General features: G+C 48.3%; 1 protein-coding gene across 1 annotated transcript in view; it reads left to right on the top strand.

Annotated features, from left to right (window-relative positions):
* Positions 1–25,738, top strand: part of LOC147685343 (LITAF domain-containing protein-like) — a 334,366-nt gene that overhangs the window by 142,912 nt on the left and 165,716 nt on the right. Inside the window, exon 3 of the mRNA XM_086941274.1 lies at positions 6,143–6,228. Within this exon, the coding sequence (XP_086797400.1) occupies positions 6,159–6,228 (70 nt within the window). The 5' untranslated portion in view covers positions 6,143–6,158. The remainder of the gene's footprint in view (positions 1–6,142; positions 6,229–25,738) is intronic.

Raw genomic sequence — 25,738 nt, 5'->3', positions numbered from 1 at the left:
TCTGATGTTTGCTGTGACCATTCCACTAACACCCTCAATTGCGCCGCCTTATAATATAGCTGCAGGTCCGGCAGACCCACTCCACCCTCAGACCTCGATCGACGCAAGACCATGAAGGAGAGACGAGCCCGTCCCCCTGCCATATAAATCGCAATATCTGAGTCCTAAGGCGTCGAAAGAAGTCGCTATCCAACGATATGGGCAACGCCTGAAATAAATATAGATATTTGGGAAGGAGGACCATCTTAACGGAATGGATTCTACCCATCCAAGACAGGAATTTTGGTTTCCATATATCCAATTCAGCTCTTGTTTTTGCGAAGAGGGGGGGGAAGTTGGCCAAGAACAGTTTGCCCACCGTTGGAGTCAAATGGACCCCCAAGTAGACCAGCGAATTAGCCGCCCACGCCAAAGGCGTCAAGAGACGGACCCGTTCCACCTCCGCCTGCGGTAGGGTGAGATTCAAGATATGCGACTTACTATAGTTGACCTTGAAGCCAGCCACAGCCTCAAACTGCAACAGGGCCTCCCTTATGCAAGGCAACGAGCGTTCCGGGTCCACCACTGAGAACAAAATGTCGTCCGCGAATAGCGTGATTTTATGTTGTTCCCCCGTGAATGGGATTCCCCGGATCCCCTCGTGTTCACGTACCGCCAATGCTAATGGTTCGATGCTCAGAGCAAACAAGAGGGGTGAAAGAGGGCAACCCTGCCTGGTACCCCTAGAGTGTGGAAAGGCCGCCGACAGATGTCCATTCACCATCACCCGCGACCTGGGACAGTAAAAGTTGGCCCTTACCATAGTGATAAATTTGTCCGAAAAACCAAAAGCCGCCAGGGTGTTAAACAGGAAGCCCCAGTCCACGCGGTCGAAGGCCTTTTCGGCGTCCAGACCCACCAGGACCGCCGGGATGCGGAACCTCTCTGCCTTTTCAATAAGATGCACCACCCTTCGCGTATTATCGTGAGTCTGGCGACCTTTGATGAATCCGGACTGGTCAGGATGGATAATTGCCGGCATCAGATCTTGCAATCTGCGTGCTATAATCGCTGAATATAGCTTAGCGTCTATATTAAGTAGCGCTATTGGGCGATAGGAAGCGCACCGGGCCAGATCCTTCCCCGGTTTCGGCAGAACCGTAATTACTGCCTCTGCTAGAGAACCGGCCGAGGCTCCAGAGGCGGCCATGTCATTAAAGAGCGCTACTAGAAAATCGCAGAGTTCGGAAGCGAACGTCTTGTAAAAGATGGCTGTATATCCATCTGGCCCAGGAGCTTTGTGTAATTTCAGATTTTTGATGACCTCGAGGACCTCCTCCCCGATAATCGGGGCCCCCAGCAGGTCATTCCACTCCCTCGAGACCTGAGGAAGCGGCAGGCGCCGCAGGTACTCCCTTTGAGCTTCCGAGTCGAGACCGTCCCCAGCATAAAAGTCCGCATAAAAGCGGCCAAAGGCGCCCGCCTTCAATTCGTCCCTATGCTGCAGCACGCCAGCGTCGTCCTCAATCCCTCCGATATATTCGCGCTCCCTCCTGTCACGCAGCTGGCGCGCTAGGTGTCTACCCACCTTGTTCCCCGAGGAGTAGGATTGACGTCCCAGCCTCAGCATCGTGAGTTCAGCCCTGTTATTGTAATGTGCTCTTAGTTTCCCTCGAACCGCCATAAGCGGTCGTAGGGTCGCCCTCGAGGGATTGAGCTTATGCGCCTGTTCGAGTTTGGCCAGCTCGGCTTCCAAGTCCTCCCGATCTTTCCGCCGCAACTTGTTGAGGTTGGAATTGAGGCCTATACACGTACCCCTGATGGATGCCTTAAAAGCGTCCCAAGTATTGGCTACCGAAGTATCTGTAGTGGGGTTTAGGTCAAAAAACTCCCTGATAGCTACTCGCAAAGCCTTATTCGACGCCTCATCCCGGACTACCGATGCGGGGAAGTACCATTTCCGCTGTCCGTTGCCAGAAGGCGTCCATCGAAGGGTGAGCACCAGCAAGCTGTGGTCGGAGACCGAGAGCGGGAGGATAACGGAATCCAGGACATCTCCCCTAAGGGCCTGACCAAGGAAAACGTAATCCAATCGGGAGTAGGAGTGGTGAACATGGGAAAAGAATGTGTAATCCCGGGAATTAGGGTGATAAAATCGCCATCCATCAACCAGCCCCAGATCCCCCACCAGTTGTTGCGTTGCGCTCGAAAAAATACCTGTGTCAGCCCTATGTGGTCTAGTGCTATCCACAGCCGCATCCCATACCAAATTAAAATCCCCCATAAGGAACAGTTGCCCCTCAGCAAAATCCCCCACCTTCTGCAGCAAGTCCTGTAAGAATTTGTTTTGGCCGGCATTGGGGAGATACACCACCACAAAAGAACACAATCGTCCCTGCACAACCCCTTTCACCATCAACCACCGGCCCTCCTTGTCATGACGCACCTCCACAGGTTGAAAGTGCAGCGTAGAGCGGAAGAGGAGAGCTACCCCTCTATGCTTCGTATTGGCAGAGGACCTGTAAATAAGAGGGTAAGCTTTATGCCTAAGACGCATCTCGTCTTTACGTGCTAAATGAGTCTCCTGGAGGCCCACAACATCCAACTGATGATCAACCACATATTTCCACACTTTCTGTCGTTTCTGCGGTGAATTAAGGCCTTTAACGTTCCAGGTCCCTATGCTAACCGGCATAACAGAAAATCACCCCAGTGCCCGCGAAGACCAGCACATGATGCCCTCCCCCGAGAGGCCCACTTGCTCCCTCCCCATATAGCGCCAAGAGACTACTCGCCTCCCCCCTCCCCACGCCACAATCCGGACAACAGGTCGCCTTAAGCCTTAGACATATCCCCCCCTCCCCGTACCTCCAAACCATCATCACGTCTCTCAGCCATACCCACCACACAGCACATTCCTCACCACCATGGACCTCCCCCCCTGCCCCCTCCCCCTCTGCCCCCCCCCAACATATCCCACAACATGGAAAGCAAAGAATAAGTCAAAACTCTGAACCTGAACAGTGTACCCAACAGTTCCAGGAGACCATAGTTCGAAAGTCCCCTCCTGGACTGGAATCGGGACGGGGGCGCCAGCCTAGCGACCCCCAGGGCCTCGGTCCGGGGTGTCTTCTCCAAAAGTACAATCGTACCCCTAGGACCTTAGGGCCTGAGTCCCTCCGGCGCCGATTTTCCATAGGGTCGGGGGATCACGCCGCCCCCGAGCTTTGTTGCGATGCTGCCAACGTTGCGGAGGCTACTGAAGCCACCGCCGCTCCCCTCTCCTGCAAGCTAGCTGCGCTGTCCGGCCTCTGCCGCTCCGGCGACGGACCAACTCTGTGCCATGATGAAGAACGACGGCGTCGTCTCGATGGTGAGGTGCGGGACTCCCGGGATGGGGGAGCATTCTCCAGGCCCAGTAGATCCTTTGCTACCTGAAGGGAGCGAATCTGCTCCAGCCGGTTCTGCCATCGGAATATGATACGGAAGGGGTGCCCCCAGGAATAGGAAATATTGTGCTCCCGTAGGAAGTTGGCCACAGGCTTGAACTCCCTCCTCTTCTGGAGAGTCGTCGCCGCCAAGTCCTGAAAAAGCTGTGGACGATGGTCCCGAAATTGCAGGGAAGGGATGGTTCTGGCCTTCCTCAGGATGCGCTCCTTCACCTGAAAGTCATGCACACAGACCAGGATGTCCGGCGGGGGACCCCCTCCTCTCCTGGGCAAGCCGACTCTATGCACCCTGTCCATTCTTATTTCCTGTACATCCTCTTCATCCAAGACCTGTAAGAGCAAGGCCTGAACATAGCCACGCAAATCCCCCGCCTCTCCGTCCCATGGGACCGCTCTAATACGTATATTGTTCCGCCGGGAGCGGTTCTCCAAATCCTCCGTGTGGGACTGTAAGTCCATGTTCTGTTCGGTGAGGCGGAGGATGTCTTGCTGCAGTTGGTGCACGTCGTTCGCCACACTCAGATCGCAGTCCTCCAGGGTCGCCACCCTTTCTCCAATGCCATCTACATCTCTCCGGACCTCCCGGAGGTCCGACGCCAACTGGGCACGGAGTTCAGAGATATCCTCTTTGATAGATGCGAAAAGCTCAGTCATAAAGGCTTTGGTGGCGGGGGCCTCATCGTCCGATTGCCTAGATGACCCACTGGCCCCAGGTGACGCCGGCTGCTGTGATGGTTAAGAGGTTCCGTCCTTCCCCTGCCTCCCCTTACGCAGGCGTTGGACATCGTGAAGGTCCGGGTGCGGTGCAAGATCAAGATGGCCTCCTCCTCCTCAAGGGCAACGGATAGGCCGCCCCCGTGGGCTCCCCGGGCCAGCCGGCCGCTCCGCGCCCCACGATCCTCCGTGCGACCAGAAGTATGGCCTCTCCGTCTCCGCTTGGGGACCCTGCCGAATTCTCCCCCCTGGTGATCCTCCACAACAAGCACTTCCGGGACTAAAACACTCCAGCAGGCGAGGGGGAACCCCAGCTCCTCGAGGCCCGGCAGCTGAGATATAAAGGTGGTGCCCTATGCCAGGTAGGGCGTCCCAAGACGTCCAGCTCAAATCTCCGATGGATGGGATGTGCCACCTCAGGCCCGCCTGTCCCAGCCCATGCACACAGCAGACGGTGGCCGCCCGGCCAAAATGGCGTCACTGTAGTTTCCCGCCTCTGTCTTCCAGCTAGCCAGCTTCGTACCCCCTGTCACTGGCAAGTCAATACAGCAGGGTATGCAGAACGGGGGCCCCCAGCCCAGAGTCCCCGGCTCCGCAGGGTGTCCCCGCAAACCTTCCAGGCGTGATGGCTGCCCTCAGCTAAAAGAGCACACTCACTCAGCAAGGAGAGCCGCCATTGTTATACTCCCGGCGTCCCCTGCTGCTGATCCTCTAATGCCTCTGCACAGCCCCAGCCTGCCGTTGACCTGTTCAGGGTGCCCCGGGGTCGCCGCGATCTCCCCAGTGCCGGGCTCCCCGTCGCACTAGCACCAGAACCAGCTCTGTCCCACTCTCTGCCTGCGCTCCTCAGGCCAGTGCCTTCCTCCTCGCCCCCAGCCGTGCTTCGCGGAGTTCAAAGGGCCGGGCCGCCCTGGATGCACCCGCACACTACCGGGCCGTCCCCCTCCTCCTCCGGTGTGCTCTGCTGATGGCCGCCTTTGCCTTGTCCTCGCTCCGCCAGGGGGCCGAGCTGCGCCCCTCCCGCCGCCGGCCGGATGCTCCGGTGCAGTTCCCTCGGCCGCAGCAGGGCACCCCCGGACCCCCTCTCACCTCTGGCGGGACGTCGGGGAATCAGCTGGCACCGGTGATGTCGGGAGGCCCCGCGAGCCGCAGTGCCACGCACCGTCAGGGTCGGGCGCCGCCGCGCCAGGAGCCGGTCACCTCCCACGCAAGGCCAAGGCTTGCCGGCCCGGAACGCACCCCTCCGTCACCGGTCAATGCGGGACGCCCGCAGCTTCACCGGCAGTGTCTGATCGATCTGCAAAGTGCCAGCAGCCTCCGCCAGTCCTCGGGGGCAGATCAGCACCCCACGAACCCCGCTGTACAAAGCTAAGCAGGGAAGGCGCCGGAGGGACCCAAAAGTGCGTCTTACTCCGACGCCATCTTAGCCACGCCCCTACCATTTGTTTTTAACAACTGCGAGTCTCAAGCTAATATGATCATGTCATGAATACCGACATTCCACCATGGTAAGAAATGTGGACTATATGTTTATTAGCACACTTTTCCAAAATACATTATTTTAAATGCCTACTTCTACGATCACTGACGCCATAAACAGAAACCTATAAAAATGACCATAATTGCACATGTATTCTACATATTTATCATGAAATTTACTCTTCCATGAAATTATCCATGATGCAAGTGTATGGGTCGAAAAATCCAGGCATTTGCAATTTTTGAAACAATAATAAATGTAAAAGTATCCGCTAAAATAGCTGGGACTGGTGGCTCACTGGTGGCGTAGTGGACTAATGCATCCACTGCAGGGACCTGTGTTCGACCTCATGGTCACAGGTTAAAATCCTGGCGAGTCAGCTCAGCCTTTCATCCATCTGAGGTTGATAAAATGAGTATGTTGGATAACAATAAACATCTGTTATTCAGCGCCAAGATGCCTACGGGTGAACGTGCGCTTTACAAATACTTATGTTAATCACTGTATGTTTTATTTGTAGTTGAACGTCGCGTGGAATGAGTAACGAGAAAGTGCCTCAAGGCCCAGGTTCTGGCACCCCGCTGATGAACAGCGCCTACCCACCAGGTATGTTGGGGGAGTTGCCTTGGCAATGAGAGTTACTTGAACACTTTCCATCTTTGTTGGTGTGTTTGCATTTAGGAAATTTCACAGATGCATGAGCCTCTCTGTCTGCCATCTTCTTTGTGCACCTAGGATGTCTGTGTGTGTTTGGGGGGAGGGGGGTATAATGAATTTGAGATGAAAATATCGAATTCTTCCCACTGGTTGTCAGAGGGGTGGACGGTGGCATCTAGATCCAGGGATGTGAGTGGCCCACAACACTCAATGATGGCAGCCTTTTACTACCCATCCAGAGGATGGGGTGGTTTTATTTGGGGGGTTTTCCGCTTGACTTATGCTTCAGAGCCCAGTACACTATTGCTATGTCACAATGTACATCCTTGACTTTGACCCTGGATTCTGAACGCATTCACTGAGGGAAGCAGAATCCAGGCTCTCAATAGCCTATCCAGTGGCTCCCTATGGAAGCCATGACCACTGGCAAAAAGGTGAACTGACCCCTCAAATCAACACCTTGTACTGAAATTGATTCTCTTCCGTAGACAATTAAAAGATAAACGCCTTATAAGTCTGGCAGTGAGGATGCCTGGCACTGTGCTTGTTCAAAATGTGAAAGACGTTAATCCAGAATATGATGCTAAGATACTTGTGGTTTAATGAACTGTGTCCTTGAATCAGTCAGGTCAACCTAATGCACACCACTTTATGACAACTTAAGAATCGCATCTTGTATTTAGTGCCCTGTCTGGTGCTTTTAGCATTTCTGGTGAATTGGTTCTTATAAAGCATCTTGAAGTCTCTTCCCATAACTCTTGGGGCAAAGATGAATCGGCCCAACTTTCTTGACCATCCTACAACAAATCATTGTCTCCATGAAAACTTCTATGTTGCCTGGGGACTGCCAATGACATAGATGCCAACAGACTCGGTTCAGGAGTGAAACTCCTGCTTTTTCAAGCTTTCTTTTAGTTATCTTCAGCCTAAAACCATCTCTGCTTCAATGTGATCCAAATCCCCCAGATTTTTTGTCTCAAAATCTCCCTCTTACCACTTTCAAACTGTGTTTATGCTAAGCCCAGGATCTTACCAGACACATTTTCTTTTTTTTTAGGATGGCCATGTAGCTTCTTGGGTTTTCACTCTTTTCTAGCAACTTCGTGTTCTCTGCAGTGATCTGAACTTCGCTCCCTGGTTCATCCCACTCCTGGGATCACTGACTCTAGAGGGACAGAACATTATTCAAGTTATACATCATTTATAGGCAGGGCCGGCTTTAGGGCAATGCAGCTGGTGCAGCTGAACTGGGCGCTGACCTGTGGAAGGGGGCACTGACCTCAGGGGATGCTCTGTGTATGATTGGAGAGATGAGGGGCACTTTTGACCGGTCGTAGTGAGAGAATCCGAGGAGCAGGTCATGGGGTGGGGGCGCCAAAAATGATTGTCACACCGGCCGCTATCTGCACTAAAGCCGGCCCTGTTTATACACCACTGTTCAGTATTCCTACAACAAATGGTGGCCATTGAAATCACTGGACTACTGGTGAATCATGTTAAACTTTGCCAAATCTTCCTTGGTGCCAAGTCCTAGAAGTAGGATACATCGATAACTCTCGTTACAGACCTCTAAAGTGGTCGGCGATCTTACCTTGATGATCTTTCTTAAATTCTCCATTTAGCATAACTGCCATTTCCCAAACTGATTTCTGTTCTTTTTACTGCAAAACTCCCCAGTATCCTTTTAAGGACTTCTGAAACTGTTTGTAAAACCTTCTTGCAGAAAAAATCTGCACCTCGAGACTTTCAAATCCTTCAATGTCTTTTCCAGGTCTCCAGACTTGACTGATGAAGGGATTGAGCAATTGACCCATCCCATTTCCCTCTAAAAACCTCCTGTCCACTTGTAGGTCCCATTGCTCTCCCCATCTGCCTTCCCCCCGGATACATTCTACGACTGAACATCTTCTGGGTCTTTCTTGCAAAGTATAAGCCCAAAGGGTCTTCCCTTAGGATCCCCCCTATAATGACTGCGTAAGTGCGCAAGCCCAGAATGTGGCTTTGAGTGTGTACCAGCACCAGATAATAATTAAGGCGTCCCACTGACCACTTTTCATTCTCTATGCACTTTAACACAGGGTACTGGTCCAAGTTATGCCTTAAATCACTAGCCAATGCCTCATTTTAGGTGCAGTGTTTTTGAGATTGTGTTTTTGATTCACAGTAGCCTAGGACGAAGGTTAGATGTATCCAGGGCTTTAAGTGGAATGGTAAAGCTGGGGGGTCTCTCAAAGGGCCGTGGCCAATGTAATTAGGGTGTGGCTTAAAAACAAGTAGGCTAAAAATCTGTGCTTAGCATTGTGTGCTGCCTGGCTTATATTTTGCTGTTTATATCATTGCATCTGCATCCAGATATATGATACAACAAGTAACATCATACCTACAACAAGTGGCTTTGTCAATGGTTGTTAGTTGCATAAGATAAATAAGCACCAACTATGGCTTGTATGTAATATTGAAAAAGCTTCCACTTAAAGCCCTGGTGACACCACGACAATGTTGCTGCTCCTGAGTTTCAAAATGAGAAGTGAAATCCAGAGGGAAAATTACTCTCTTAAACTAATTTCCCTTCCCCTACAACTCTCACCTGGCATGACGTCGTGCCGTAACTTTTCCACTAGTGAGAAGTGAGCAGTGTGATAAGCACCCACACATCGTGTGCCTCCCGTCACTGCAGTCTGGGAAAAAATGGACCGCCTGTGCCAGGGCACAAAACAGAGCCCGATAGAGACCCGTTTCGAGACCCCCTTTAAAAACCTGCTGGTGCTCAGCACCGGTGAGACCTGGCCCTGGATGTATCAATGCCCACATTTTAGCACTTTGCTTGGCACTTCTGCCCCACTGACTAAACGCCGTTTACACAGTTCACACCAAGAGATGTGAATTACTGTACACAGCTGGGGCCGCCCAGTTTCCCATAAATTAAGAAAGGACAAAGGGTTCCATGTTATTTGTATTTTAGGGTTTTAGCTTGTAGGAACTATAAATTGGTTATGTGGGTCATATCAAGGCGCTAGGACTCTTGTTATTTGTGTGTTTCCTTATTTTATAGATCAGCTATGTAGGGCGGCACATATTCTATAGAGTTGAGGCTGGTAGGCCATCTTCCATCAAAGAATACAAGTAAATAGGTTTTTGTCCCGTAGTCTGAAAAAGAAGGCCACTGTTACCTCAGTCTGTGACGTATGGGGGCCAAGGCCACTATGTGGTGTTGCACACTCTGATTCCACCCCATGGGCAGAACTTCTCTGTACTGTGAAGATTTCCAGTTTATTCACAGATGGTGGAGTATGCTGGGGGAAACAAATTAGAGGCAACAAAAAAATTGAAACAGAATACCTTCTGTTAGGTGAGTAGTTCACACAAGGACCTGGGTTCACTTGATAGCTCTGCAATGCTTTAATCAGTTTGGGCACTTGGCATTCACCTGTTTTGTACCACAGCTTTGGATCCCGTTTTCTAAATGCACACTAGGTCTACAAGCGTCAGAGCTTTAAGTGGGATGAAAAAACTGGGGGGTCTCTCAAAGGGGCGTGGCCAATGTAATTAAGGACTTGGCTTAAAACAATTAAGCAAAAAATCTCTGCTTAGCATAGTGTGTCGGTGGACTTGTATTTTGCTGTTTCTGTCATTCCATCCATATATATCATACAACATCTAATATCATAGTTACAACAAGTCAGGAATATTGGCTTTGTCAATGGTTGTTAGTTGCATAACAAACTAAGCAGCAACTATGGCTTGTATACATTATTGAAAAGGCTTCCCCTTAAAGTCCTGGTGATAGCACTGCCCCTGCGTTTCAAAAAGAGAAGGGAAATCTAGAGAAAAAATAGTTACTCTCTTTAAAGGATTTCCCTTCCCCTACAACTCTCACCTGGCATGACGTCATGCTGTAACTCCTCCACTAATGAGAAGTAAGCAGTGTGATGAGCACGTGCACATGATGTGCCTGCTGTCACCGCAGTCCGGGAAAAAACTGCCCGCCTGTGCCAGGGCATAAAACAGAGCCCGATAGAGACCCGTTTCGAGGCCCCCTTTAAAAAGCACCGGTGAGCCCCGGCCCACTTAAAGCCTTGGACTACGGAAACACCCTCTACGCCGGAACCACAGCCAAGCTACAGAAAAGACTACAACGCATCCAGAACTCCTCCGCCCGACTCATCCTGGACTTCCCTCGACGCGGCCACATCTCCGGCCACCTAAGGAACCTGCACTGGCTCCCTGTCAACAAGAGGATCACGTTCAGGCTCCTCACCCACGCACACAAATCTCGCCACAACCTGGGCCCCAAGTACCTCAACGACCGCCTGACCTTCCACACGCCCACCCGCCAGCTACCGTCCGCTAGCCTCGCCCTCGTTGCCGTACCACGCATCCGAAGAGCCACCGCCGGAGGCAGATCCTTCTCCTACCTGGCGGCCAAGACATGGAACTCTCTCCCCATCCACCTTCGGCTGACCCAGAACCACCTCGCCTTCAGGAGACAATCAAGACATGGCTGTTCGAGCAGTAGCGGCCCCCTTCCCCCAAGCGCCTTGAGAGCCTTCCGGGTGAGTAGTGCGCTATACAAGTGTTATGATTGATTGATTGATTGACTGATAAGTGTTTTTATTCAATGCTAGTCAGTGCAAAGCAAATATAGTGAGTAAAACTAACTGCAACACAACCGAAATGAAGATTTAAAAAACCCTAAAGTCACTTAATTGCTGGCCATTCGAATTGGTATACCGTCATCTAACACCCATAAAACAACGAGGTGGTCACAGAAACAAAACTACCCTCTCAGTTCAGACCCTTTCTCTACATCGTGCCCTCCCAGGCCATTACCTCTTGGTCCCCCTCCCTGTTCCTCTCATTACGAAAAGATGGATTCATGCCTCCACAGACACTTCTATATGTCCAAATTCCCGTAAAAAATAATTTTAACACAATCCCTACCTCTCCCTCCTGCTACATACAGCTTTGGCTGACCTGGAAACAGCCTGTAGTTTCCCAAGCTTACTAATCATTTGAATTAAGTACTGAGGCGGGAGGGAGGGGTATAATGAGCAAAACAGGAAATTCTGGACTCAGAGTAATGACATTACCAGTGCATCAAATACACTTTTCTCTGGTAGCCGGAATGAGGCAAAATGAGATTAAAACCCACAATGCTTGGAAATTATTTCTCTCGGAATGCTTTCCATTTTCTTTTACACGTCCTGTAATATTATATTCCAGTCATAAATAATACAGTGCTAAAGTGTGCTTATCTTGTCAGAAAATCTCGAGAAATCACTAATTGACAGTGCTAAGGCCTTGTATCCAATTAATCGAATAAAAAAAGACACTTTTTTCAGTGACCCTCCAAAATATTGGTGTCGCTCAGTGTGACGAGGACGCACTTGATCAGTTTATCTCTCCATGTTCCCAATTCTGCCAAGAAAACTATGGGCTAGATGTTCTCATTTGTTAGCAGTTGCAAACACTATGGGCCCGATGTAGGTAGGGCGTTACCGATCGGAAACGGCCGAAAATACCGATTATTGGCCCTTACCGATCGGTAAACAGCCATCGAGATGTAGGGAACAAAAAACATAAAGAATCGGAGTGAAAACCGAATCGGAATGAGTACCGAATGGGAAAGAATCCGATACGTACATACCGAAAATCGGATATGTAACGAATCGGAAAAAAACCGATTCGGATGCAAACACCGAATCGGTCCATGTACCGAATCGGTAGTGCCACCGAATCGGAAAATCCCCGAATCGGTCCATGTACCGAATCGTTAGTGACACCGAATCGGAAAATCACCGATTCGGTCCATGTACCGAATCGTTAGTGACACCGAATCGGAAAATCACCGATTCGGTCCATGTACCGATTCGTTAGTGACACCGAATCGGAAAATCACCGATTCGGTCCATGTACCGAATCGGTAGATATACCGATTCGGACATGAGCCGAATCGGAAAACATGCCGATTCGTATGATTCGCCGATCGGGAAATTCCCCGATTCCGACAGATGGGGAGATGTAGGGAGGCACAGAAACACCGAAATCGGCTCAAAATCGGTAGAAATCACTCGGTATTTACCATGGATTGCAATCAGGTGGTAACCAACTCCAACCCATATAAACAGGCCCAAAATGCATTGCAACTTGCAGGATGGCAGCTTTCTATGTCATTGCGAGGCGGCTACGGCTACAGCAGGAAGGACAGAGGGAATGGCTAAGAAATGAACAGGTCTACAGACAGAGGATAACCCTGTTCATGCTCACAGAGGCAGAGATCCTACAGAGATACAGGCTGGACTCTGACACCATACTTGAGCTCATCAGGGATCTCAAGCCATTCTTGGACCACCACACCCCAAGGGCACACGCCATCCCTGCGCACATCCAGGTGCTATGCAGCCTACACCTGCTAGCGTCTGGCAGCTATCAAAGTGGTGTAGCAGCAGCAGGAGGGGTGAGCCAGAGCAGCCTGTCAAGGTTCTTCCACACATTCCTTGACGCCATGATACACAGGATGGACCAATACATCTCTTTCCCTGCAACCCACGCAGAACTGCTACAAACCAAAGCTGACTTCTACCAGATGGCACAATTTCCCCAAATCATCGGTTGCATAGATGGCACGCACATTCCGATTTGCCCACCAGCGGACACCGAATACATATACCGCAATCGCAAGTCTACACACACCATCAAAGTGCAGGTGATCTGCAATGCAAAGTGCACCATCACAGACCTGGTCGCAAAATTTCCAGGGAGTACCCATGACTCCTATATTTTCCAACAGAGCGGCATCTATGCACGGCTGATGGCTGGCGAATTTGGTGAAGGATACCTCCTAGGTGAGACACATCATCAGACCCCCATAACACATAGTAGCTAGGTGTAATACATGTATGCATGTGTGTAATGTGACCCCTTTCTCTTCCAGGCGACAGTGCATATGCCCTCCGCTCATTCATACTCACCCCCTACCTAAACCCCTCCACACCCAGCCAAAGGAGGTATAACCGGGCCCACATACGCACAAGGAATGTTGTCGAACGGACCTTTGGCATCTGGAAAAGTAGATTCAGATGCCTGCACAAGAGTGGAGGTGCAAGGCAGTATACCCCCATCACCTGCTGCAAGATCATAGCTGTATGTGCAATGTTACACAACCTTGCGGTGAAGAAGGGCACTGAGGTGGAGTTGTCTGACTACGAGGACCATGACGACGACGAAGCTGTGCCACTGACTCAGCCAGCTGGGGTGTGTACGCCAAGTGATGGCAGATACAGACGTGAGGAGATTACTGAGAACTATTTCTGAGTGAGTACAGATGCAAAGACAGCAAAATGTTGGTTGGAAAAAACAAATTTTAATAGTGTTGCAACACAGTTCCAGCACTGATGTGCAACAAAAAATGGTGTATAGGAAATTAACACAAGTCCAAGGTTCAGGTTGCCTCACCCGCCCTTGCAAGGCTATTTCTTTGCCCGCTTGCCAGACCCACTGGGGTGTCCCTCAGCCCCCTCTGAATGCCCAGCAGCATCAGCGGAGCGCCTGGTGCTCCTACGCGGCTCAGACGCAGCGCTGGCCGGGCTGCTGCGGCTGCTGCTGTCCCCAGCATCACCCAGGTCCAGGGCAGGATTGGAGGCGGTGTTTGAAATAATCATGGCCTCCATAGCAGTGGTGATCCGGGCCATCCCCCTTGTGAGCTCAGCCGTATGCTGACTCAGGCTAGATTCCTGGTTCGCGCTGCGATGGCACAGTTGTGCCGTCGCCGCAGCAAGGCGGCCCATGGCGCGGTTCAGCACCCGGGCATCCCGCCTGCGCACCAGCTCATGCTCCTCCTGTCTGCTAGATGATTGGGTGATGGCAGTGGTTAGCCTGCCTAACCCTGCTGCCACCTCCTTGTTCGATTCCACGACGGCCTGGAATCCCTTGACCAACTCTCCCATCTGCAGGTTGTGCTGCAGGAGCTGGCGTTGGCAGGCCATAGTGGATCTTGCCTGTTGCCTCTGAATCTTCACCATCTGTCCCTCGAGGCCCAGGAATACACTGCCATCCCGTGCTGGTGCAGCAGTGGTGGTGATGGTACGGCGCCGGGCACTGCTGCTTCCGGCCTGCTGAGTGGGCTGGGGTGCCACTGGTGGGGGTGTGGAGCTGGCCGGTCCCTGAGCCCCTGCTCCCAGGACAGGTTGTACAGGTGGCAAGGCCATGGTTGTGGCAGGAGCTGGTGTAGGCGGAATGGTGTCCCTTGTAGGGGAGTTCTCTGGGGAGAACTGCAAGGGGGGTGTGCTGGCCATTTGTGGGGAGTGCAGTGCATCGAAGTCTATGACCAGGTCTCCCTCCATACCTAGCCCTAGGGTGTCTCCGTCCTCCTCCTCCTCCTGGCCAGCCTGGCTGGTGCTCGGCCCTGCGACTGCAGTGTCAGACGGTGCTGCTCCCTCTGATGTCAATGTTGTTCCGCCTGATGGGGCCCCTAGGTACAAAGAAGCATTTGTAAACTGAGTGCCGATGTATTACAGTCACTACAATTAAAGCATTCCACATGTCCTTGCATCTCCTTACACTGTGTCACATTGTTTCCTGTCTTGTGATTCTGCACTGCCATATTTAGCTAACTTCTGCTGACTACATGTACCATGATGCTTGTCTCTTGTATGTTGGTGACAGTACTGTGCTGGGGTTTGCCTATGCATTGTGTCTAATGGGGAGGTGTCTGGTAGGGTGTGTCATGATGCGCATGCTTCTTACCTGTAGCTGTAGCTCTCGCAGAGCTGTCCAGGGTCCCGGTTCCACTGACACTCTCCCTCTCAATGGTGCTGGAGACCAGTTCCTCCAGCTCGGTGAGGGGTGGCGCTGGGTTCCTGCCTCCTCCAGTGCCTCCAGCCTGCCTCTGTATCTCAGCCATCTTCCTTTTTGTGAGGCTGCGGATGTCATAGAATCTCTTTTTGAGTTCTTCTACGGACCTGGGGGTGACACCCGCAGCATTCACCTTCTGGGCGATTTCGGCCCAGATCCTCCTCTTGGTGCTGTCTGGCACATTGAGGGACAGCTTACCAAACAGCTGGCGGTGCACCCTCACCACCTCCTCGACCAGCACCTGAAGCTCGGTGGTGGTGAACTTCGGCTTCCTCTTCTGGGAGGACTTCTGGCTTTCGCACTGCTCTGCCATGATCTTCAGTTCAGTTGGCAACCTCCTATTCCCACTGCTGCTAACTGTGAGTGTTGAGCTCAGGCTGGCTCTCCAGAAACTTCTTAATTAGCTGCACCTGCCAGGGTTGCCACTCCCTGTTTGGGTGGGGGAGGGGGAGCCACCTCATTGGCTGAATCGGCTTTTGCCGAATCGGCTTTTACCGATTCGGATATTACCGAATCGGTAAAATCCGATTCGGTATTATCCGAATCGGTAAAAGCCGATTCGGTTCCTTCAATGCATTCCTATGGGCTTTTTCGCCATGGGTGTGTTTTCATGGCTACGAATCTATGATTGCCGAATCGGATTTTACCGAATCGGCTTTTACCGATTCGGTGTTCGCCGATTCGGGACTATCCGATTCGGTGGTAGCCGAATCGGTAATTTCCGAATCGTTGTTAGCCGATTCGGTACTTTCCGAATCGGACCGTGCCGAATCGGAACGTACCGATTCTCATTACCGATGCCGACCGATTCGGTATTCATTCGCTTTTTTTTCCCTACATCTCGTTTTCCGATTTCAGAATACCGATTCGGCCCGCCTCGGTATTTTGAAATCGGAAAATCGCGTTTACCTACATCGGGCCCTAAGTCTCTCTAAGTCAGACTTTGTGACCACTCAAAGGTATTTTTCGGTTTACTAAACACCTTTAGAGTATTCTAAATTTTCCAAACTGGTAAATCGATTTAAAAATGGATGACAACTCGTAAGTTGGTAGTGGCGTGTTGTGGAGTAATTCCAAATTATGACTCATACCCTGATGTAGTAGTGGTTTACCACTGTAGTTAATGTAGAGGAAGAGGCCCCCTGCAAATTAAATGAAACTTCCTTAAGGCAGAGCTACATGAATCAGTGTAAATCTTTAAGGCAACAATACTGATATAAAGCAAAAGACAATTGATTGGTCAACAAAGGACAAGGAATTAATTGAAAGAAAAGAGCCAACTAAACTAATTATCTTCAAAAAGTACAAAATATATTTTATTAATATTTTAATAATAAAGAAATGTATTTATACTATTTCAGTCATGTCTACAGTCACACGCTCATATTAGTCCACATTTAGATTTAAAAACAACATTTGAATGACAAATAATTGTACATAGATTTTGATATTTAGTGTTCATTTTCATGAACAAACAATGTGGCACAATAATGTTTCACTGTTGTATTCTACGCGCGTTTTGGCACTGGAAGCGTGCCTTTGTCAGGAAAGGCCACAGTCAGACAGCAATGATATCCTACTATCACGGGAGCGATCGCCCAGATCTGTCTCTTGAGTATATAGCACACTTATTGCACTTTATTCATAATATGCTGCTGATTTTGTATTCTCGCCTAATTTTATATTTGCACTACGCTGTTAATGCTGCCAGACTTTGTAAGCCAGTCCAACCATTTTTTAATGCTATTTTTATTATTTTATTTGGAAATTTACTGTTGTAATATTGTATTTGTATTGGATTTTAATGTGGATCTATACTCTCTTAAATTTGTACTGTATATTTCCTGCTGGTGGTGATGAACTGTGCTTTTATGGATACTTCTATCCGAATAAAGATTATTTGAATTGAATTGAATATATAGCACAGTCTCTGCTGCAAACTGAAATCTTTGCAAACTTTTTTTTCAGTAATTTTTTATTGAAAATTATATTTACATGGTGCAGAGGATATACATGGGAGATAGCTGAAAGCATAGACACAAGAAAAAACAGGGAAAAGGCGCCCCGGGGGAGGGGGGGGGGGGGGTTAAGCATTGGCTCGCGGCTATTTGTCCATCCTTCATTCTTGTTTCTTCTTCTCGTCGTTCCTTTCGGCATTCCCCCATTCCCCCCTTCGGACTGCCCGATTGTCTTTTCGCACCCCTGGTAATGTGGAGAGAGAGGTATAGAGATATAGAGAGTAAAGAGAGTAGAGAAGCACAGTGTGCTACAGAGTAGGTGATCGGTGTAGTGCTGCCGTGTCTGGGCTGTGGGGTTTCTACCCGGTCGTCCCCCTAGCGTTCAGGGTGGTTACTAAGAAATGTGCCTATTGAAGCGTGAGGTGGACTTCCTCATCCGGCGCACATGTTGCATTGACCATAATTATCCAATCTAAAAAACATCCCTTGTACCGTGATTATCCCTCCATTTCCGGCTTTACCCTGTTACAAAACACCATTACGCCAACATTGTATTACGTGTGACATATCTACAACTGATATCTCTGCAATTGGCGCATTTCTTATTAAGTTTGCAAAGATTTCAGTTTGCAGCAGAGACTGTGCTATATACTTGAAAGACAGATCTGGGCGATCGCTCCCGTGATAGTAGGATATCATCGTTGTCTGACTGGCACTCTTCCAGTGCCAAAAAACGTGCGTAGAATACAACAGTGAAACATTATTGTGCCACATTGTTTGTTCATAAAAACGGACACTAAATTTCAAAATCTATGTACAATTGTTTGTCATTCAAATGTTGTTTTTAAATTTTAATGTAGACTATATGAGAGTGTGCCTGTAGCCATGACTGGAATAGTATGATTTAATTTCTTTAGTATTGAAATGCCTATTAATAAAATATATTTTGTACTTTTTGAAGATAATTAGTTTAGTTGGTGCTTTTCTTTAAATGAATTCCTTGTCCTTTGTTGGCCAATCAATTGTCGTTTGCCACTGTAGTTCCAGTTGGAAACCAATGGAAAGTTGCAGAACCCAAATAGAGGCGATAAATGATTTGCAAAGAGAAAGAGATCCCCTTTGGGGCCCTTCTCATTCGAGAACACACGTGGCAGCTTTAGGGGGAGTAAACAGCGGTCCCTAAGGCCACTGCCAGACAGGGCCTGACTGAGACCACAAACCAGCCATGGCAATTCAGTTGGACCCGCCCGAGGAGGTGGGAGGGGGCTGCTAGTGAGAAGCACTGCTTCTGCTTTTGTTACCGGGCTCGATATTGCAGCACTACTGGAAAACTAGCCTTCACATAAGACACGCGCAACAAAAAGTGCCCTAGCACAGCTCATTTTTCCTCCTCACTGTACCTTGCTGCATGTGTTTGTACAAATAGTTTCAGTAGCTCAAGGTTTCCTCAGAGTGATTTATGTCTGAAGGAGAGGGGGGGGAGTTCAAGGTATGGTTGTGTGGCAGTGATGATTCCCCTGTGTCTAATCAAGGCGACCATGTTCTCAGGTGAGTAGAAGGAATGTTTGGGCTGATAAGGAATACAGTTCAAAGACATTCAGGAACACAGGGAAGCAACGGATTTACAAATGCAAAAATGGGCACCTCTTGGAATTTGTGGACAAACAATGGGAACTGAAATGCCCGAATTGGCTCAGGCAGCCCTTGTGAGCTATCAGTCGCTACCTCGGTGGTTTGGGAGAGAACTGGCCAGTCATCTGGTAGACTAAAAGGCCACGTTATTACTCCTTTTCTGAAGCTTGTAATATTTTCAATAGTCTCTTGGGAGATGCCAGCGATTCAATCCAACCTAGACTTGTACGCAGAGGTAGAGCGCCAACACTGCATTTACTTGTGTTTTTATGGACATTAATTCAGATTAAAATATCAAACAGGGCACAGTTCTTCAAATATTTAAGCATTATTATCTACAAATTAGTTGTTGTTAGGATTGCAAATAGTACCTGGATTAATGTGCCTGATAAGAGTCTGGAGCCCAGATAAGTACATGCTCAGACCTGCTTCTAAAAGAGATGCCAGATTCTGCATTAATGGGAGTCTTGCCAGAGGTCTCTTAGTCACCTGTAGTGCCCATATTTAAGCCAGTACATCTTGGTAAACATGTAATGGCACAATGGCGGGCACTTCAACAAAGGTGTCAAATGTTCTTTGATCAGGTAACCAGGGTAAATAATTTAAATCCCTGGGCTAGTGAAATGGAGGAAAAGCTTATGAATCAGTGAAACGAAAAAGTGATCAACAAACTCTTTTCTGTGTCTACCTCGAATTCCTTTCTTTATCGACGAGAGGTTAAGCAAACCTGTCAGGTGCGCATTTCCATCAGTAGAATGTCACCGAGAATTTCTAAAAAATCATGTCTGAAAAATAGACTGGCCAATAATGAGCGAGCTTGATTAATTTCGCTTTGGATGAATTTTAATGTTATCATTGATTTTTGTTAGGCTTTTGGGAACCCTGAACATGATTCATTGTTTCATTGGTTGGTTTGTTTGATAGTTTTTGATACAGCCCTTCTAAATCTCAAAGGGAGGCACAATGATTTACAACCAAGGATCAGAGGAATCGAAGGCAGAGATGCCTAAATCAATTGAGTTTGAGAGCAGGCGTTTAAATCTGGGAGGGGCAATAGAGCCTGAGATGGTACGTGTTTGGGATGAGATCATAAGGACAGTGCTCTCAGAAGAAGATGTTAGATGTTTAATTAAAACTTTTGAGATCGCGGAGAACAAAATATCAAGGAATGAACAGCGTACAAAAGTTTGATCTGTATTCTGTTTTTTTTTAACACACTGGACTTCCCTGTGTTAGGTCTACTTGGTACAGAGGAAAATTGCAGAAGTTTGCCGAATAAAACTAGATATGCACAATTTACTGATCAGGGAATCAGCTATTACTCTATACATCTATGAGCCCATCAGAGTCAGTAGTTTTAGTTTAATAGTTATTTGAGAAATGTATACTTTGGTGGACATTTGCAACAAGAGTATTGAAAGATGTTGCTTCTTCAATGTAAGGTTGGAATCTAGGACTTTATTACTGCTATAGGAGGAGAATTGGAAGATGCAGCAGGACTCTGTTTAATATGTATTCTATTATGTGCGAGGTAACAAAATATGTTATACAAAAGACTAAGGATCAGTGGGTAGGTAGAATAATGATCACAAACATGTGAATGGTGATGTAGTTTTATTAATGTACAACATGCACTGGGATGGAAAAGTCCCTCGCAGTGTGATGGTTGTGTAACCCTTCCCTGAGTGTCCACAACTGCAATGACGTCTGGATCCCTGATTTTTTGCTGTCCTGGGCATACACGGATTATGTGTGTGGACCATGACATACACCTGTTTCATGGATTGTGTTTGTTTTTTAACAGAAGGGGGCCCAAAGTGCTACCCTCGTAGTAGTGAAAGACTACTGCCTTTGTATGAGTTAAGTACCACAAGCGCAATGGTGCCTGTATACCATGTAGTGATTAATAGAAAGGATCAGGCCTTTCTACCACTGTAATGAGGCTTGCAGCCTCACTCGTGTAAAGTTCCACTGCTGTGTGCTTAACTCACCTTGGTCTACATCAGGTTACCGTATAATGCTGTGCAGTGTATGCATGTTATATGCATGTGCTGGGTGTATGAGTGCCTGTGAATGGTACAATACATGGAAGATGTAGTGCTGCTCAGTGTGTAGGTGTTATATGAATGCGCTGGGTGTGTATGTGACTGTGAATGGTAAAATACATGGAAGATTCTGGTTTGCATTTATGGCAGGCCAAGGGCTGAATGGAGGAACGTGAGGAGGTAGAAGAATCCACCCAAACAGATTTGTGGATTTTACTGCATTCCTGTAAGCTGAATAGGACACACTGGAGGAAGGGAGAGTCATACCTTTCAGCATACTTCAAAGGGTGCACTTTGATTTAGAGAGAAACCATGAGAAAGGGGCCTGGACACATCTCAGGAAAGAGATGGGGCTGATGAGAGAATCATAAAGAGTGTGGCTGAAGCCCTGGGGTAACCTTTTGATACACATCACTGTAGCTGACACACAGGTATGAACTACAGTCACCCTCATGGTACGTATTGTAGGGCTATCAGACTTGGAGTCACTCTTACTGTGTGACAGACTACTTTCTGGAGGATGGGCAGGGCAGAGGAGAGGGCACATCAAAATGAAGCAGATCCCAACACAAATTTCAAAGACTCAGTCCTTAAATTGGAAAATGGACTTCAAGAAGGGGGCTTGAGGCCCTTAAAATTGACGACTGTCAAGCAGCAATTTGGGCTGTGCGAGGAAAACATCTGCGAAAATTTTGCCTGTGAGCAGGACTGGAAGTTAAGGCTTGCCAGTCTCACAGCTGAGTAAGGGAATATCACTCAGGGAATCCAAGACCACCTGCCCCTGGAACCTGGAGCACCATTGCCTGCCTGCTTGCCAAGACCTGTGCTCCCTGTGAGGAAGAGGAGTGCTGGAGGGAGTGAGATCTAATTGGAGAACCTGGTGATAAGGTCTCTGAAGCGGAGTGTGAAGAGACAACTTAGACCCCTATCGGGCCATAGCCCATGTGCGAAGTGAAGCTGGTGACCTCATATGACAGGTGGGGCCCCTGGGAAAAAGGCAATGAGCGTGTTCTAGTAGAAATGGTTTCACTTTCTGTAGAGGAGAGAGATGGTATCTAACCCTCTGTGTTTCTTTGAGAGCAAGGTTTGTGTCCAGGGTGAGTGCAAGTGGCTTGGCATTCAGTGAAAGTTGTCATACAAATCATCATTCTTTGTACATCCTTCAACAGCTAACTCAAGCTCCTCTTGGACCTTCCAAGAGCCCACTATGTCTTCCCCAAATGAATGCTAATGACAGGCAAATACCTGAACCAAAAATATAAAAATCAATTCACCATCAGATCCGAAGGTGTAAAGCAGTGGTGAATTGGATTTGTCAAAATTGCTTGAAATTTAAGAGCACCTAGACAGAAATCCTTGTTTTCTGTGTAGCGCCTTTCAGAGAGACACAAGGGAATCAGGGGCTACTGGTCCTCAACTGTGAAGGTTGTTTGCCTCTGTCCTGGGGTCCTTCCTTCCATGGCTCTGCAAACTGGGCCATTAAGAACCCTTTCAGCACTTGACTGTCAGTGGTGGCGATAGAGAGAAGCTGCAGGCTTCTCAGGGAAGTAGTGTTGGGGTGCTCTCCCTCAGTGCTTAAGAAACACACATTAGTATCATAAATGATTGTCCAATCCAATGCTTGGCTTTCTAAAACAAAAGTACTTTAACACACTTTAAAACTAAACCTGGGAACAGATACACAATGTAATGTGGTGTCCTTACGCTAGAGTTAGTCAGTTTCTGTCCTCCCTCTTTATGGTACAGTGAGTTCCCTTCACAGGTCTGGTTCTAGCGTGATTTGGCTCAGGTACATGGAATCCCTATACTCTTGTTTTAGCACACAGGAGTTTTAATGCAGTTCCATTGTTCTCAAATAACTAGTCTTTTTCAGTCCATGAATGGGTCAGCGCTTCTCAGGCTGCCACACAGCTCCTGCCCTGCTTGTTCGCTCAAGCTCTTCCAGGCTGAACAGGATCCTGCAGTTCCTCTCTTCTTCTTTAACATTAACAGCTGGAATTATGCAAATGCAGTGTCATCTGTTTGATGTGACTGCGCTCGTCAACAGCTGCTCATGGAGTGCTGAATCTTACTCACCGGGGGTCTTACAGGTGCGCAGGGCAGCTCGCTCTGGCCGTTTGGGTCTTGGTTGGTGCGCCCATGCATGGTTAGGATTGAGCAGATGATGAATCCTCATGCACGCCTTATTGGATGGACAGTGAACCACAGCTTCAGGTCTGCTGAAGTCTCGGGCGACTCAGATCATTATTTAACTTCACAGATTGATCTCAGCAACTCAAGTCACTGTGCAACTGCACTTTTGGGCTCAGAGGCTCAGGTCATGGCACATCTTCATGATGCCTACCAGGAATTGCACAGAAGCATCTGGGCCACCCAACACAAGCAGGACTGGACTGGGAACCTGAAGCAGCCCTGGCAAATCTTGTCAGACCAGCCTCTATACATGGAAAGCAAGCAAGCGCAGAAAGCATGCCTGACCACTACAAGGGGGTTTGGAGGGGTTCTCTCCCCCAAGTAAATTTGGAAAAAAATTGCAAAAATGGTGCATTCTACAGTACATTTTTCCTCATATATTCAATTGTATCAGTTTTTAAAGCATCGTAAATGATGAGCTTTAAGTGCACCAGAATACAACAATCTTTATTGGGGCTCTTCAATGATCCCCTCACTATCATCCTCAAACAGTGCCTCTCACCTCGCCCTAGCCCCTCTCTCTCACATGTATTTAATTTGTTTCATAGCACCTCTCATACCAGTGTAGGGTGTCGAAGCTTTTTACATCATACACATTTCAGAGACAATGAATCGTACATGTGTAAATCAGTGTATTGAAAATTTTACTTAATACAAAGGGGACTAAAAGGTGTAGGATTCACATGTCATCCATACTGGTAGGCATGTTTTATGAATGCCTGGTCTGGGGAAGCACAGACTCAGGATTCAGAATGTAACACAGTCGTTAGGGTTGACTTTACTTATAAAAATGTATTTCTACACAAACAAAACATTTTTAGCAAAATTAGGATAGTGAAAGACTGTGAAAAAGCATAACTTTCTAACCTATATTATGATAGTAACTTATGAATTGCACTGTAACAAAAGGATGTCTGTGACAAAAGCTGTAACCCACTGACCTATACACATAAAATACGGTTCTGTGATCTGCATAGTACACGCTCTTTGCAGCCGGCATATTAACCCTCTGCGCTACCTTAGATGAGTCGACACTGCCACTAGGCAAAACTTCTATCTCTCTCCAGTAGGTACGTTAAACACCAGAGTAATCTTGGCACTTTTGTTGTTGCCTGAAAACTGTTGGATATACAAGTAACTCTGTAGTGCTTTTAAAACTGTAGTGCACTGCTACAAAACCGACTCCCAGTAACAAAAGTGGACCCCCACCCTTCCACTTCCAGCTTGAAAAATATCAGCAGTGCACTTCCATTGTCTGACAAAACAAATTTGCCTCCATCTTGTACAGAAGGCCAGCCTTGGGGTTTCCAAAATAGATCTCTAATTCCTCCACTACTCTGGTTCGGTCATGTGCAACATTAATGTACCAAGCAGGCCACATACACAAACATGCACAATATACACTTAGGATGTAAGTGCTAGGATCTGGGTTAGCGTACAGAAGCAACTTTATATGAGCGGGCAAGTATGCTGCCACCAACGCTATGTACTAAGCCCATGGCACAGACAGTATCCCACTATCTGTACAATGAAGGCATGTGTGGTGTGCCCCTCCAGGTTACAGGACAGGTTCAGAACTTCACTCCTCTGCACATACACTAGATTATTGTGAGGTCAGGGTCATATCATGGAGAGCTACCCTGACTCAACACATAGCTGAACAGTAAGCACCTGTTTTTTCAGCTTGAGGTGCCTACATTTCATATTACTCTGAATTATTGAATGAAATGCAGACTGCACAAGTTAAACAGTGAAGAGGTATTGCCTCTCTCCATCTCCAACTTGCACTGGTAAAAAGTTAATGCATTAACTCAGAGAATTGGCAAGTTATATGTACAAACTGTAGACACCTCAAATGCAAAACAAAGGAGGGTGTTCTGCACTTTGCCAGTATATCTCTTCAGAATGCAGTTCCTGATATATACAACTGGACATTCATGACAAATGAACCTAACGGTACACTATGCAGGGGACATTTCTGTCCCAAAATCTGCCAAATCAACCTCAACCCATGGTGGATAGGGCCTTGGTATACTCAAATGTCCTGACTATGGCAACAACCTACACACACCCCTATCAAGCTACCAGTTAAAAAGATTACCAAAGCCCAACATCCCGCAATATGCCTCACTATTATCTTATATAGGGATCGAAATATCACATGACCACCGAGATGCCTTCAGGCGCTGTCTCTTACAACTAAAAAATAACCTTAAAACATGATGCCTCACCTCTAAATGCCTAACATGCTCCACTCCTACCTAGGCACACAAAAAGTAATCTTTACTAGCCAATTAGATAACTCTGCTTCAACATAGACAACATCTTCATCTCCTCAACCTCAACATCATCTCCTACGCTGACGACACCCAGCTGATCCTCTCCCTGACCAACGACCCTGCCGCCGCCAGAGCCAACCTTCACGAAGGGATGAAAGACGTAGCCGAGTGGATGACGACCAGCCGCCTGAAACTGAACTAAGACAAGACAGAAGTCCTCATCCTGGGCTCCTCACCCTCCGCCTGGGACGACTCCTGGTGGTCCCCCACCCTGGGCACCGCACCCAAACCGACAGACCACGCACGCAACCTGGGCTTCATCCTGGACTCCTCCCTCTCCATGACCAGACAAGTCAACGCCGTCTCCGCGTCCTGTTTTAACATCCTGCGCATGCTACGGAAGATCTTCCGGTGGATCCCCACCGAGACCAGGAAGACGGTCACCCAGGCCCTCGTCACCAGCCGTCTGGACTACGGCAACGCCCTCTACGCCGGAACC

Source organism: Lissotriton vulgaris, chromosome 10 (assembly GCF_964263255.1).
Source record: "Lissotriton vulgaris chromosome 10, aLisVul1.2, whole genome shotgun sequence".
In the NCBI taxonomy this organism is placed as follows: Eukaryota; Metazoa; Chordata; class Amphibia; order Caudata; family Salamandridae; genus Lissotriton; species Lissotriton vulgaris.
The sequence above is the reverse complement of the archived record's forward strand: the minus strand, read 5'-3'. Positions and strand labels throughout refer to the sequence as shown.